Source organism: Rutidosis leptorrhynchoides, chromosome 8 (genome assembly GCF_046630445.1).
Source record: "Rutidosis leptorrhynchoides isolate AG116_Rl617_1_P2 chromosome 8, CSIRO_AGI_Rlap_v1, whole genome shotgun sequence".
Classification (NCBI taxonomy): Eukaryota; Viridiplantae; Streptophyta; class Magnoliopsida; order Asterales; family Asteraceae; genus Rutidosis; species Rutidosis leptorrhynchoides.
In genome coordinates this window covers 2,544,485-2,561,624 of record NC_092340.1, presented here as the reverse complement: position 1 = coordinate 2,561,624, position 17,140 = coordinate 2,544,485, and the positions used below count along the sequence as shown (strand labels likewise).

Genomic DNA, 17,140 nt, shown 5'->3' with positions numbered 1-17,140 from the left:
AATAAGGTGAGACCAGTGGCCATGGCTCCGTATATGAGTCCTTTAGTTGCAGTAAAAATTTCAGAAGCAAACTCGTCTTCGTTTGACCGTGGCGACGGTATAAGTGCGAGTAGGTCAGAATTTTCTGCACAACGTTAAAAGGACATAGTGACACTCGGAAGGCCATAACTCCTAAACCGTAACTCGGATTGAGACGAATCTTGAATGAAAAGTTATCTACACAAACTGAGATATCTGAAAATCAAGGTTTCAGTAGCCCAGGTGTACTGGTCTGTTACAGAAACCAGAAAACAGAAGGTAGGAAACAGAAAACAGAAAGTTAGTGGGTTCCGGTGGGTTTTTGGTACTCGATGCTTATCACGATTATCATCCTTGATGTATATAGCTTCAAGTGTACAACTCGTTGATGTGTTTGCATCATTTTCACCAAAGTTTGACCATCATAACCCAAGTGTAAGTCTAAGACATGAAGCACAACCCACTTAAGTGTTGCAAGTGTTTTGATGAACCAAAGTTACATCAAAGTCTTAGATTTAACACATACATGAAATGTAAAAGTAATATTGAACTATAAACTTGAAAGTAAACTAACTAATCAAGATCTTAAGTTGTAGAACATAGTTCTTAGTTTGATCTTGAAGATCCAAGACTCAAAAGTCTTGATCTAAAGTTATCAAGTTAAATCCTAAGTATTAACACTTGTATCTTTACTTTAGTGAAACCATAAGTTACAAAACTTAGATTATCAACTAGTAAAGTGTATGTAAGCTTGAAAGCTCTTGTTTATGAAAAAATAAGTAGACCATAAGCTATAGAACTTAGATCCATTACAAGTATATGAAGTTATAACTAAAGAGTTACACTTCTATGTTCTTGAACTTTTTAAAGTTAACTTTTAGTTCAAGATTAATGAGATCAAAGTTAACTAATAATACTTGACCAATCTTAACCAACAAACATGAATTTAAAGTGCATAATATAAGGAAATAAACTAAGTAAACTAGTAACTAGTTCATGGGTTGTTCATACTTTAAAGATTCAAACCAAAGTTTGATCTTTAAGAAAGTAAACTTTAAAGTTTACTAACATGAATTACAAGTATGCTTTCACAACACATGAACTTAAATCTTTTTTAAAACAACAAGTGTAGAACATAACTAGAAATTTTATGCTCTTGTATGTCTTGTAAGAACAAGTTAAAGGAAGAACAAACTAGTAAGTTTGATCCTTGATAACATGTAAGTAAATAACAACAAGTAATCTAGTAACAAACATGAACAAGTATCAAACAACAAATGATGATGGTAGATGTATTATGGTTTCGGTTTTTGTAAGAAAAGAAGAAGAGAAAAGACGTTCAATTTACTTACAAGAAAGAAAGAAAACCTTGAGAGAAAAATGAGAGAAAAATGAGAGAAAGTTGAGAGGTATTTTGTGTATGTGTAAAAGTGAAAGAGTGAGATGAGAATGCTAGTAAGTAAGTAATGAAAAAAAAAAAGATTTGAACTCTCCTTGAATCCCCCCAATGCCGACGGTTTGTAGAGAGTCAAGGGGGAAGAGAAAGTCTACTAGTTTATTGCATGAAAGTGTCTTAAAAGTTGGTTATTAGGTGGTTGTTCATGGGGACATGGTGTAACTAGATTCTTTGTGCATAAAACTAACTAGTTTCATTCTAAAGTATTACTTACACATTAAGGTGGGCTAAATTAGTCCATAAAAGAGGTAGGGTGGGCTCTTAAGCCCACTAACACTAATAAAGGCCCAAGTTCAAGTAATTAACAAATTAAGTCCAACAAAAGCCCAAGTAATTAACTAGAAACCTTAGTTAATTAAAATGATTAATAAACTTAATCATGAATGTAAATAATACTTGAAAATATTATTCGTGTAAGTTTCGTGTGTCACAAAGACGTTTCGGGCAATTAAAGTCAAGTACGGTGTATCATGGCAACAAGTAAATGTAATAATATACATTCGTTTAATCACAAGTATTAATAATAACAATCATTAATAAGTAAACGTTGGAAAATCCAGGGTCGTTACAAATAAAGTAGAGAAATAAAAGAAGTTGTAGTTCAAGAAGAGAAAGAATATGAAAATTTCTCGATGGTTATGGTGATAAACGGAGATGATGACTTCGGTTGTGTTTGCATCAAGAAAGGAAAGGAGAAGAGATATAAGGAGGAGGTGATCGTGGTTGATCATTTGATAAAGAAGGTGGTGTTTTAGTGGTCTACAAAGATGGTTTTCGATATTGATTAAATAGGTTTAAAGATGGTGGTTTGGTGGTGAATGTGATGAGTTCAAGGAGAAGGTCGTGTGTGAGCTCAATGGCGAGTGAGTTTGGAGTTTGGAATCGAGAACAGCAGTATAAGGTGATGTTGAATGAAAATCTATATCTCTCTCCCTTTCTCTATTTAACTCTCGAATGGAAGTAGTGATTTTATATCTATAAGTGAATGTATATTTCGTGTCAAGAATTTGGTCTCGATTGCTTTGTAGCGAAGAAGGTGGTCGACAGAGAATCTCGAGCAGGATGAAGGAAGAACAGGAAATAGTAATAGATAGGACTTAAAACAGATTCGTACGCTTTACAGATATTTAATTCTGACAGATTTTGTTTGATTCTTTTTATCCTTCTTCTTTAATTGAAATCAAGGTTTTTATATAGTGTAATTGCATTGAAACAGCCACCAGATTCGATTAATTTTTGTTTGTAGCTTTGATTCGTTCAACAACATATCTTGTGTCAGAAGAAAAATAGAAAAGTAAAATAGACCTTCAATACAATTTGTTTGATTCTTATTATTGAATTTTGATTTGTACGATTGCTATTAATATTTAACAACTTGATTTAATCGAGTTTGTATTGTTGTGATAATGAGATTGACATGTAACAAGAATCAGGCAGGAAGGACAGAATGACAGATAAGAGGAAGAAAAAGATAAAGCGGATGATGACTTCTAACAACTTTGTACCCTTTATTTGATATTGAATACTAACGAGTTCAGGCAGAAAATAAATTTTATAAAGTTGGATAGGGATGTTAAACAAAATCGTACGAATTTGTGGATTAGTTTTAGTAATCAGATTCTAAAAAGTACAAATCAAATACAGTTAAAAAAAGGATGTGAACTGAATTTGATTCTAGTATCGTAATCATGATTTTATTAATATTAATAATTAATAATTATATTAATAATAATAATAATAAAAATTGAAATAATAATAATATTAATAATCAAAATAATACTAATAATAAGAATAATATCAATATTAATGATATTAAATAATAAAATGATAAATTTGAAAACGATAATAATAACATATTACATGTATCAAATCCGATATTAATGTTAATATTAATAATGAAAGTAATAATAATATTATTATAGCAACTATATTGTAACTTGTATTTAATATCATACATTATGTAATAACTCTATATATTGAATATTTAATATTTATACATTATATATATATATGATGATATACACATAATAATAATTATGTATAGAAACCATGTATATATATTACATATATTAATTTACCATTGTTAATATATATTTATTAAGTTCGTTGAGAAAATAAAACTTGTATTTCTAAATAGTGTGTTCATAGTTTTTAATATAAATTTGAAATATTATGTATACATTTATTACTTAACAAATTTTTATTTTTAAATCATAACTATTTAATTTCAACAACTAAATCGTATAACATTTTATTAATATATTTCAGATTATAATATATATATATATATATATATATATATATATATATATATATATATATATATATATATATATATATATATATATATATATATATATATATATATATATATATATATAATTACATATCTATTTTTAATCAGTTGTTCGTGAATCGTCGGAATTGGTCAAAGGTCAAATGAATGTATAAAAATAGTTCAAAAATTTTGAGACTCAGGATAACATACTTAACTTATCGTGTCAAAATATTAAATCGTATCGAGAGTTTGGTTTAAAATTAGTCGAAAATCTCCGGGTCATCACAGTACCTACCCGTTAAAGAAATTTCGTCCCGAAATTTGAGGGGTGACAGTTGGAATTGAAATCGAGAATGTTTTAGTACCAGATTTGAACTCATATTCATAATAGAAAGATTTTAGTCATCAAAGAATATTTCATCGAAGAAGAAAATGATAATATTTAAAGATTTCTTCGAGATGGATAAGCAGATAGTTTTATGAATGCTCTTTTCAGGTCAAGTTCGGTTTCTATGATTAATTCGAATCAAGTAATATGGTTCATGATGAATACAAGTCAAGTAACACGGTTCGTGGTGATGGTAATGTTGATCAAATATTACCATCATCACAATCCATTAGAACTTCTGCATGACTTACCATAATATAATCACGTCGATCAAGTGTCATTATATTATATTAACTCATGCTTTCATTCAAATATTACTCTAAAATATCCAAGAATTTAAAACTTCAGGGTTTCACTGAATTTTAGAAATCAAAATAGTTTTCGATAGGATATACTGAGGATTGAATGAAAGCGAAGATAATTTACGCATGTGAATGATATAAGGATTCCTTCAGGATGTTGAGGATATTTATAATGAAGGAAAATATAACGATATCAAGAAATATTGAAGTTATTTATATTGATGAAAGAAGATTTCGATCTTTTTCCGAGCTTTTCCAACATACCATTCTTTATCATCAAACTTTTGACTGTTACAGTCATCCATAGTATTTGCTGCTTTATCAGTTCTTTTAATACTCCGAGAATTGATTCGTAAATTGGGGTGCTTATTCAGAATTTCAGAATAGAAGATCATAATTCTAAGAAATATATGTTATATGTATACATATAACTGTTGATGTAGAAATGCTGCTAGATTCAAAATAATGATTGAAGCTTTTTGGTATGACATCTATCGTCACAAGATGCAGATGGGCACATGATGGGGTTTCGACAAATATAATGATTTTTCGAAAAGTCAAAGATCAATGAAGTTGCTGGTAAGTTTACTGCTAATGTGATGAGATATAAAGGGTCCTCCGGTAACAATGACGAAAGGCAAACTTATATATCAAAGTTATAATAAGGTTAATCTGAATGAAAGGCGAAGTTGATTTGCTGGAGCTGTGACAAAATTGGCTAATTTTGGAAAGGTATTGTAAAGCTATTTTCGGTAATAATACGCCAATGGATCTGGCACAGTTTTGAATTCAAAGTATGGCTTTGAAAGATGTAGGAATCTAAAAGTGATGTCTTCTGTTAAATCTTGACTTGGATTTTTGATCGGTCAAAATCCGAATATGAAATTATATTTGAATGAAAATAGTTGTTCTTTGGTGAACGGATACGTATATGTGCTGATTTGAGCAGTATTTTTAATGACTGCTGAATCCAAATTTAAGAATGTACAGTGTAACACATTAATGTGAAATCTAAGTATTCCTCGGGTATTACCTACCCGTTAAAATATTTTCACCATTAATAGTGTGTACAAAAGAATTTTTAATTACAATCTTTATGAAAATATATATACATATATATTTTCTTCAGATGTAATCATGGATTTGATGAGGCAATAAGATATTAATCTCATTTGATTTACCGTTAGGACGAGAATATATAATCTCTAAAATATTAGAGATTACATAATCACCATGAAGAACGAAGAAATTGATGTAGAACGATACGTAGGACGATGATTATGCCTGAGGTATAGATTGTGATATTGAGGCATGTGTTAATGAAACTTAGGTTGTTGGTGGTACTGGTGTGGATATTGGTGGTACGGTTGGTGCTGGTGATGTTGCTGAAGCTGGTAGGTTTTGCACCATGTTTTCCAAATTAATTACTCGAGCGCGAAGCTCGTTGACTTCTTCTATTACTCCAGGATGATTGTTGGTCGGAACGAGCAGATGAATAAGGTTTAGAATTTGTGAGATTATATAATCATGGTGAGATATTCTGTAGATGAGGGTGAAAATGGTGTTTCGGATAGGTTTGTCAGTGAGCGCTTCAGGTTCATCGTCAAGAGGTGAATTCGATTGGTGGAAAGGATCGCTTTCTTCTCTTCTCCGTTGATTAAGTCGACTATGAACCCATCAGATGAATTGGGGATAGCTGATTTGGTTGATTCATTCTGGTGATGCTGCTTTCGGAGCTCGAGTGAAACTCCATATCGGAATCCGAGAGACTTGAACTAGTGGCGATTTCCATTTCATATGATTGAATAAAGGATTTTTCGATATGAAATGATTTCCAGCTATCCAAGATGATATTCTAATTACATAGAATATTTATATAGAACAAAAGATTTCGTAGATTACAAAGGAATTTACGGAATATCCTAGGCAAAGTTTACAGTAACAGATACGCTAAGATATGAATTAGCAGATACGCTAAGATATAAATTTTGTCTATACACTATTCATGCAATCAATGCAGTAAGATGTATCTAGACTAAGAATGATAAGCAGGTAATTTCCTAAGGATGATAAGTAGGTAATTTTCGACACGAAATGATAAGCAAAACTTTTGGCATGCAGACACGGTCGAAGTCCAGACTCACTAATGCATCTAAGCAACTATCAGTTAGACACACTAATGTAAGACCTGATTCGCTAAGACCACTGCTCTGATACCACCTGTAGTTACAGTGGGGACAACCATCGTCCTACCCAGTGCCTTCCCAGCTAACCGCCTGGTGACCACTGAGTGTACCTCAGATACTGATTTTAGGGCCTGCCTCTCGGCTACTGCCAACCCTCGTAAGGGATCGCAAGGAGTAAGAGCCATTGCTTCGTCACAGGTAACACTGTGAGAACCTCCTTTAAGACTAACCCGCCACACATGGACGGCGTTATACCAGCTCTGATGCCACCTGTAGTGACCCGTCATAATCCATCTGGACGAAGTCTTCAATAGTTGGTCCCATTGCGAGGTTCTGACCTCTATATGCCATGAACGACTTCATGTAAAATGAGCAAATGCACAGCGAAAGATTTCTTTCATACCTGAGAATAAACATGCTTTAAAGTGTTAACCAAAAGGTTGGTGAGTTCATAAGTTTATCATAAAACAATAAAATTCATCATTTTGATAGACCACAAGATTTAAATGCTGCATGGTACAAATGGGCCCGAATCCTACACTCACCTGTAATGTACATGCGATATCTTTTAAATACAGTACACCTTTCTCGTGTACGCAATCCATTTTTTCATAAATCTTAGTAACCGTACACATATCTCGTGCACAAAAACTAATACACATAACCTGTGTATAAAAATCATTCTCTCGATACATAACATTCATATCAACGATAGCAATTATCATGTCCACATAATTCAACGGTGGCAATTATCATGTCCACATAATTCAACGGTGGCAATTATCATGTCCACATAATTCAACGGTGGCAATTATCATGTCCACATAATTCAATAATAATTCGCAGAACTTCTGTGTGCATAATAATTCATTCGAGGAATGTTTTGCTTGTGTCTATCTCGTCAAACATTTATAAAAGCATTTCATGTATTGGCAGTTCAAAATATATTTCAAAAGCATTTAATAAAGCAGTTGTAAAAACAGCGTATGTATTCTCAGTCCCAAAAATGTAAAGGGTAAAAGGGAATCAAATGAACTCATAATACGATATTTTGTAGTAAAAATATGCACACGACGAAATTGAACAATGCAAGGTTGACCTCGGATTCACGACCCTATATCATTTGTATATATATTAACTCATATAATATAAATCAATTAAGTTTATATATTTTGTTATGTATTAAAATTATTATTCCTATATATAATTTTATTAATACTTATAATACCTTATGATACTTATTTAATATTTAATCAATGTTATATCAATAATATTAGCTAAAACATAATTTATGTATTATTAGTATACTTTATGTGATATATATATCTTTTGTTTTGCAAAAGTAATAATTTGTAGTAATACTAGGTTAAGGATGATAATAATAATAATAATAATAATAATAATAATAATAATAATAATAATGATAGTAATAATAGTAACTTTAATAAAAGTGATAGTTTTACTAGTAATGATAAAGTAAAAATGATAGTTTTTGCAAAATAATATTTTTAATAATAATGGTAAGTTTAATAATAATTATAGTTTTAATAGATATTCTAATGATACTAGTAGTAAAAATGATAATAATGATAATAATATAATTGTAAGAATAATAATAATAGTAATAAATAATAATAATAATAATAATAATAATAATAATAATAATAATAATAATAATAATAATAATAATAATAATAATAATAATAATAATAATAATAATAATAATAATAATGGCAATACTAATAATATATTGATATTGAAAATAATAATATTTCATTTTAAGTCATCACTTAATTATAAGTTTAATCATCTTTATAACTATATTTGTATTTATAATTTACATATATATAATCATAACCTTAACCATTAATTATTTTTACTTATTCATAATAGTAGTAGTAGTAGTAGTAGTAGTAGTAGTAGTAGTAGTAGTAGTAGTAGTAGTAGTAGTAGTAATAATAATAATAATAATAATAATAATAATAATAATAATAATAATAATAATAATAAATAGAAATGAATTACTACCTTAAAAGGGTTTAAAAAGGCTTTCAAAAAAATATGCCACTGCTCAGATTTGAACCCTCGACCTCTCGTTCAACCTTAACACGCCCAACCATTCATCCATTCAATGTTTCCTGATTTACTTCGGAATTTAATTATATAAAACCCGTATCCTCAGTTTTTCCTCTTCTTAATTTCATTACTAACTCTATTGAGTCACATCCCATTAAACCCCTCGGCCCAATAGATAAAGATGAAAAAGCCCGATCATATTAACTTATGGATGGCTGATATATTCGGATGGGATGGAAAACGAACGAACAAAAAAGAAAATGTTAATGCAGCGTATAATTAAAGGTTGATGTGAGGGTAGTGGGTCGGTTCCTTTTCCTCACGCTTTATTAATTTAATCGATTCATAAATATAGTAATGATCTCCACTCCGTAATTCACTAGAGAAAGTGATGGCCATGTGGGGCATTCTCTATCAATTCTCGGTTTAAAAAGAATTCAGATAACAATATTACTCAAGTAATAGCAGTGTTCAAAAAGAAATCGATATTATATACTACATAGTATGTAGATAGTGGTGTCGGCCATAGGAAAGAAAAAAATGCAATCCTCAACATTCTTTATTTAATCCCCTCAATTATAGTTAATTTAATTTAATGCAGAGAGAAAGAAAATTCGCAGGTTTCATCAACCTTATTGTGGGTTTGATTAACAGAAATAAAGTAGAGAAATAAAAGAAGTTGTAGTTCAAGAAGAGAAAGAATATGAAAATTTCTCGATGGTTATGGTGATAAATGGAGATGATGACTTCGGTTGTGTTTGCATCAAGAAAGGAAAGGAGAAGAGATATAAGGAGGGGGAGATCGTGGTTGATCATTTGATAAAGAAGGTGGTGTTTTAGTGGTCTACAAAGATGGTTTTCGATATTGATTAAATGGGTTTAAAGATGGTGGTTTGGTGGTGAATGTGATGAGTTCAAGGAGAAGGTCGTGTGTGAGCTCAATGGCGAGTGAGTTTGGAGTTTGGAACCGAGAATAGCAGTATAAGGTGATGTTGAATGAAAATCTATATCTCTCTCCCTTTCTCTATTTAACTCTCGAATGGAAGTAGTGATTTTATATCTATAAGTGAATGTATATTTCGTGTCAAGAATTTGGTCTCGATTGTTTTGTAGCGAAGAAGGTGGTCGACAGAGAATCTCGAGCAGGATGAAGGAAGGACAGGAAATAGTAATAGATAGGACTTAAAACAGATTTGTACGCTTTACAGATATTTAATTCTGACAGATTTTGTTTGATTCTTTTTATCCTTCTTCTTTAATTGAAATCAAGGTTTTATATAGTGTAATTGCATTGAAACAGCCACCAGATTCGATTAATTTTTGTTTGTAGCTTTGATTCGTTCGACAACATATCTTGTGTCAGAAGAAAAATAGAAAAGTAAAATAGACCTTCAATACAATTTGTTTGATTCTTATTATTGAATTTTGATTTGTACGATTGCTATTAATATTTAACAACTTGATTTAATCGAGTTTGTATTGTTGTGATAATGAGATTGACCTGTAACAAGAATCAGGCAGGAAGGACAGAATGACAGATAAGAGGAAGAAAAAGATAAAGCAGATGATGACTTCTTACAACTTTGTACCCTTTATTTAATATTGAATACTAACGAGTTCAGGCAGAAAACAAATTTTATAAAGTTGGATAGGGATGTTAAACAAAATCGTACGAATTTGTGGATTAGTTTTAGTAATCAGATTCCAAAAAGTACAAATCAAATACAGTTAAAAAAAGGATGTGAACTGAATTTGATTCTAGTATCGTAATCATGATTTTATTAATATTAATAATTAATAATAATAATAATAATAATAATAATAATAATAATAATAATAATAATAATAATAATAATAATTGAAATAATAATAATATTAATAATCAAAATAATACTAATAATAAGAATAATATCAATATTAATGATATTAAATAACAAAATGATAATTTTGAAAACTATAATAATAACATATTACATGTATCAAATCTGATATTAATGTTAATATTAATAATGAAAGTAATAATAATATTATTATAGCAACTATATTGTAACTTGTATTTAATATCATACATTATGTAATAACTCTATATATTGAATATCTAATATTTATACATTTTATATATATGATGATATATACATAATAATAATTATGTATAGAAACCATGTATATATATTACATATATCAATTTACCATTGTTAATATATATTTATTAAGTTCGTTGAGAAAATAAAACTAGTATTTCTAAATACTGTGTTCATAGTTTTTAATATAAATTTGAAATATTATGTATACATTTATTACTTAACAAATTTTTATTTTTAAATCATAACTATTTAATTTCAACAACTAAATCGTATAACATTTTATTAATATATTTCAGATTATAATATATATATATATGTATATATATATATATATATATATATATATATATATATATATATATATATATATATATATATATATATATAATTACATATATATTTATAATCAGTTGTTCGTGAATCGTCGGAATTGGTCAAAGGTCAAATGAATGTATAAAAATAGTTCAAAAATTTTGAAATTCAGGATAACATACTTAACTTATCGTGTCAAAATATTAAATCGTATCGAGAGTTTGATTTAAAATTAGTCGAAAATCTCCGGGTTATTACAAAAATGTGAGTAAAAAATTAAGAGTAAAACTATAATCTTATACTCCGTAAAAATTATTGTGTAATGATTGTACTTTATTCAATTGTTTATTTTTTATTTCCATGATCATAAATTTAGAACAAAATGGGTATTCCCCGATAACCATTTGTAAGAAAAATTATTGAATATTTCAGCTTTATATTTTGTAATAATGAAAGTAGTGAATTAAAAATATACGCCGTAGTAGCTAGATCCTAATTAACTGCCAATTAACACGGTAAAAATGCCAAAAACAAGTTAAAAAAGACAAGAACAACTTCAAACTTGACAATAACTTTTCACACTTTCACCTTGGTATGTGGACCTGTGTCTACGTCACCGCGGGCATCCAAAACATGATGGGGTAGATTCGTGAACTTGTACTTGTGGGTACAAGTATGGGTAGAAGTACATTTGCTGACGGGTAATTAACGAGTTACATGTATTCAGTATCCGTCGCAAGTAAAATCCGATTCACAAATTGAAAAAAAATATTATTTGTGGTTTATTTTTCCTACAAGTGCAAATGAGAATTACATTTTTTCATATTTGAAAAGTCTTTTAAAATTTTCATAGAGTATAAATTAACATAATCCTTATAAAAAGTTGCATGTTTTTGACTAAACGGAATGATCAATTATCGATTCAATCATAAGGAATAAAATAATTAATTACAAATGCTTTGATTTCGAACTAATAAATTAATGAAACATGCCATGATTTTAAACTAATTAATTGTTAAACACATGACATGCCATGGTAGTATAAACCAATTAATTGATCGATAAATACATGTCATGACTTTGAGTACCATTACAGATTTGGTCTCATAAAATGTAATAGCAAGGATTACAACCACTTATAAAAGAAAGATTGTTCATTCTATTCCAACTTTAATAAAATCTAGTCGAGAAATAATATTGTGAACACTTTATATAGAATGAATAAATTATTAAACCTGTCAAATGGTTTGACACTTGAAATGGAACGTCCAATAATATTGTAGACACTCTAAATTCGTCCCAATTTATTTGGAATATGTACATAATTTTATAGAAAAGTGTCATTCTTATACCACGCATGTGGTATAATTGAGTTTTGTTGTTGTTGTTGTTGTTGTTGTTGTTGTTATTGTCATTCTTTAATAAAAAAATTATTTTAGTGCTCAAAAATTCTTTTATATCGCAATAATTGATATGGAATATAGGCATTTATATATTTTAGAACTAAACTCGAACTCACAACAAAAGTCAATGAGATTGCTCAATACGCTAGACTATAAACTCCCTAGTTATATATTTTAGAACCAATTATAGAGTAATATTTTTTCTTCGTTAAAATTTGAGGGAACTTTTCTTTAGGATGGTAGAGAAATCATTCATTGAGAGTCACGGGGATTGAATGTACAACGAGTCAAAAGTAAAAGGTGTTTAAAGTTGTAAATGTAAAGTAGCGGGTCCCAATGCCCAAGTAATAATTCTTCAAGGTCAAGTCAAACTATATTTTTTATGATTTATGATATGAAGATTAATAAATTCTTCGAATTACTCGATTTACTCGATATAAATATTAAATATTAAATATAAATATAATATAATTAGGGTATATTTATTCGAAATGTCTGTACTCTCTCTCCGACCCAATTCTTTCGCTCGTCAATCTCTCTCATTTTTTGACTTGGTAAACTGCATAGAAACATCCCGGAAACTTCCGTCGTTTCTTAATTTTTTTATCTATAATTTTATTTTATTATTTTTATTATTAGAAAACAAAAATTAGTAAAATCTCCTCCGTATCACTTGTTTCTTCTATGTTTCTTGTTGTTCATCCTCATCACCGCAGACTTCACACCCTTTCTTTAATCAATTAATCGTAAGTTTCTTGTACCACTTTTCTGTACTTTTATTATTTTACAGTATGTATTATTGTCATTTGTTTGAATTGAACTTAATCAGTGCCTCTTTGTTGCTTCTTTCTCTACTTACTGTTTTGCAACTTTTGATCTATCTTGTTTGAATTTTGATTTGGGTGTTGTGGATTTGGGGGTTAAATTTTATAACTATTTTGTTGTTTCTTAATTTGGATTGGATTGGATTGGATTGAATTTTAATTAAGGGTAGGGATTATAAGCTTTAGCCATCCAAATTTTCGGTTTCTGTTGTTTACCACAGTAAATTATTAGTTTCCAAAGTCATTTGCTTATTCTGTAACTACTACTTATTTGGTTGAAACTTGAAACTGTAATGTAATACAAACTTTTTTTGACAGTTAACATATTACTTCTGACTAAGTCACTAATTAATGTGTATCATGTGAACGGCAGTCAATTTTTTATGTTTATTTCATGTATGAATTTGATTGGAAAAGATAATTTGTTCTGGTTGGGAATATAAACATTTGGGCCTATGATCTTAAAATTTGGCAAAACGTTTAAGGTTTCATATTATGGCAAAACTTAAAATTTTCGGTTTCTGTTTAATTTTATTTTGAGTTATAATATTGCTTTCATGTGATTCATTTTCAGCATTTATTCTGAGTCAATTTTGAGAGGTATTCATATTTATGGAATTGAAGGCTCTCCCTTTTCAATGAGAGCTTAAACTGAATTGCAAATTGTTTTCTGGCAATGAATACTCGACCCGAGAAGTTTGTGAGGTTAGCTCTGGTCTAGTCTGGGATCTTCCATTAGAAATAAATATTTATATGTCTGATTTATGTAAAAAATTGAGCAGGTTTGATGATTGGAAATCAGAAAAAAGCAGCAATGAAGGTTCTTCACAAAGATTTAAAACAGCCTTTAGTTCAGTCTCCAGTTTGTTGAGAAAAAGCCTGGAGTATGGTTCCGGAGGGATTAATAACTTGAAAGAGTCAATGAAATCCCGTTCCCCTAACATGATTTTCAGTAGAGGCCTTGATTCTTGGAGAAAAACGTTAAACCCGCAAGGGAAATTCCTCCAAAAGTGGAACAAAATATTTGTTTTGTCATGTGTGATTGCTGTTTCTGTGGATCCGTTATTTTTTTATATTCCAATCGTCAAGGATGAGAATAAGTGTCTTGATTTGGACAAGAAATTGCAGATTACAGCAAGTGTTTTGCGATCCTTCACGGATATCTTCTACATTGTTCATATCATATTTCAGTTTCGTACGGGTTTTATAGCCCCCTCTTCTCGAGTATTTGGTAAAGGTGTTCTTGTTGAAGATTCTTGGGAGATTGCAAAGAGATATATGTCCTCTTACTTTTTGGTTGACATTCTTGCTGTTCTTCCGTTACCACAGGTGACAACTAATAATACTTACTGGTCAAATCTTATAGTTATTGGTATTTGCATTTGTAATTCTGGCAGATTTTTTTTGATGTTATTTTTTTGTATAATTTCAGATTGTGATTTTAATAATTATACCGAAGATGCGTGGGTCAAGATCGTTGAATACAAAAAACTTGTTGAAGTTTGTTGTATTTTTCCAGTACGTCCCTCGGATGCTTAGAATCCGTCCATTGTATAAGGAGGTGACTAGAACATCTGGGATACTTACTGAAACCGCATGGGCTGGAGCTGCTTTTAATCTTTTTCTTTACATGCTTGCTAGCCATGTAAGGTGGCACAAATAAATTATATATATCTTTATTATCCTTTTTATAGACACAATGTCTAATTAAATGTTTGCATGTTGTTTTATTGTGATTATATGTAATAGGTGTTTGGGGCGTTTTGGTACTTGTTTTCTATAGAACGTGAAACAACTTGCTGGAGGAAGGCATGTGGAAATGTAACAGCATCGAATATTGATTTAACAGTATCAGATTGTGTGCGTTCTTCCTTTTATTGTGATAGTAGTACAACAACACGTGTGAGGTATTTAAACGGAACCTGTCCCATAGTGAAACTGGACAATCCTCCTTACGATTTCGGGATATTTCTTCCCGCCCTTCAGTCTGGTGTTGTCAGCTCAACTGATTTTCCGCAGAAGTTCTTTTACTGTTTCTGGTGGGGTCTGCAAAATCTTAGGTAGGTATAACCTAACCAAAAAAAAAAAAAAAAATCCTAATAAATTTGCACATCTTTACTGTGCAGTAGAAAGAATCTCGTTAGTTACTGATGTTTTCAATTGTGCAGTTCTCTTGGTCAAAACCTTCAAACAAGCACATTTGTGTGGGAAATTTGTTTTGCGGTGTTTATTGCAATAGCTGGATTGGTTTTATTCTCATTTCTCATCGGAAATATGCAGGTTTGTGACACTGATATGATTTTTGTCTAAGGTTAAGGTAGGTATGCAAATATTATACTGACAACGAGTTGTTATTTGTACTACTACATACAGACATACCTGCAGTCGACCACCATAAGATTGGAGGAGATGAGGGTGAAAAGACGAGACGCAGAACAGTGGATGTCCCATCGTTTGCTTCCGGACCCACTTAAGGACCGAATCAGGAGATATGAACAATATAAATGGCAGGAAACTCGAGGTGTCGATGAAGAAAATTTGATCCGTAATCTTCCTAAGGACCTCAGAAGGGATATAAAGCGACATCTTTGTTTGCAATTGCTAAAAAGGGTTTGTTCCTTTTTATTATTTGCATTACAGAGTCTATAAATAGGCGGCAAAGTGGAATAAAAAACTGTTTTTTTCTTTCTGCTTTTAGGTGCCTTTGTTTGAGAAGATGGATGATCAACTGATGGATGCAATGTGTGATCGTTTAAAACCATCTCTTTATACAGAGAATAGCTACATCGTGAGGGAAGGGGACCCAGTAGATGAAATGTTGTTTGTTATGCGAGGCAAATTATTAAGCGTTACAACCAACGGGGGTCGAACTGGTTTCTTTAACTCAGATTATTTAAAAGCAGGGGACTTTTGTGGTGAAGAGCTTCTTACATGGGCATTGGATCCCCAAACATCATCAAATCTTCCAATATCAACAAGAACCGTTGAAGCGCTTGAAGAAGTGGAGGCATTTGCTTTAATGGCTGACGATTTGAAATTTGTAGCGTCTCAGTTCAGAAGGCTTCACAGCAAGCAACTAAGACACACTTTCAGATTCTACTCGCAGCAATGGAGGACGTGGGCCGCGTGTTTCATACAGGCGGCCTGGCGGAGGCATTATAGGAAGAAACTGGAAGATTCACTCCGGGAAGAAGAAGACAGGCTGCAAAGCGCGTTGACTGGAGCCAGTGGGAGTGCATCACCTAGTTTTGGTGCTACGATATACGCATCTCGATTTGCAGCAAATGCACTTAGGGCGTTGAGACGAAATGGTGGTGCGAGGAAACCGAGAATTCCTGAAAAGTTGCCACCTTTGATGCTTCAGAAGCCAGCAGAGCCTGATTTTACTTCCCAAGATTAGTCAAGTTATTAAACTGTTAATTGGCTACTGTAACTTGTTTATATTATATTTATATATGTAGTATTAAATTAAATTTAATCATGTTGTATGTTGTATGTTGTACAAGAATATATTATTTAGTGTTAAATCAAATTAAAATTTAGTTATTCGGATTGATGTTAAAGAAAAAATCATATCCAGTAAAACTATGCTTAGTCTTTAACCATGGAAGTGGGCTCTGTTAGTATACACTACTATGAAAAATGTGAAATAATCATTTTAGACCATCTCCATCCTGGCGTTAATTTTGTTCCGTCAGTCTAGTTGGCATAAACTTAAACTGACGAAAAGTGACGGTCGTTAACGCTGCGTCCGTTTTCTTCATCATCGGGCGTTAGTTGGATTAGCAACGAAAAAAAAGGCCAGTTCGGTGT

General features: G+C 30.7%; 1 protein-coding gene across 1 annotated transcript; it reads left to right on the top strand.

The window, feature by feature from the left end:
• The first annotated feature begins 13,065 nt into the window (after positions 1 to 13,065).
• Positions 13,066 to 16,872, top strand: LOC139861682 (cyclic nucleotide-gated ion channel 1-like). Its single transcript, XM_071850150.1, has 8 exons — positions 13,066 to 13,249; positions 13,902 to 14,032; positions 14,110 to 14,656; positions 14,760 to 14,972; positions 15,077 to 15,387; positions 15,496 to 15,607; positions 15,701 to 15,937; positions 16,026 to 16,872. Exons 2-8 carry the CDS (start codon positions 14,004 to 14,006, stop codon positions 16,725 to 16,727), a joined length of 2,151 nt encoding a protein of 716 aa, XP_071706251.1. The 5' UTR covers positions 13,066 to 13,249; positions 13,902 to 14,003; the 3' UTR covers positions 16,728 to 16,872.
• The last annotated feature ends 268 nt before the right edge of the window (positions 16,873 to 17,140 follow it).

Bases quoted from the DNA above. Each gene is read 5' to 3' on its own strand.
- LOC139861682 (XM_071850150.1), top strand. From the start codon at position 14,004: ATGAATACTCGACCCGAGAAGTTTGTGAG. The intron at 15,388-15,495 runs GTAGGTATAACC...TCAATTGTGCAG, and splicing joins TGGGGTCTGCAAAATCTTAG to TTCTCTTGGTCAAAACCTTC. The intron at 15,608-15,700 runs GTTTGTGACACT...TACTACATACAG, and splicing joins TTCTCATCGGAAATATGCAG to ACATACCTGCAGTCGACCAC.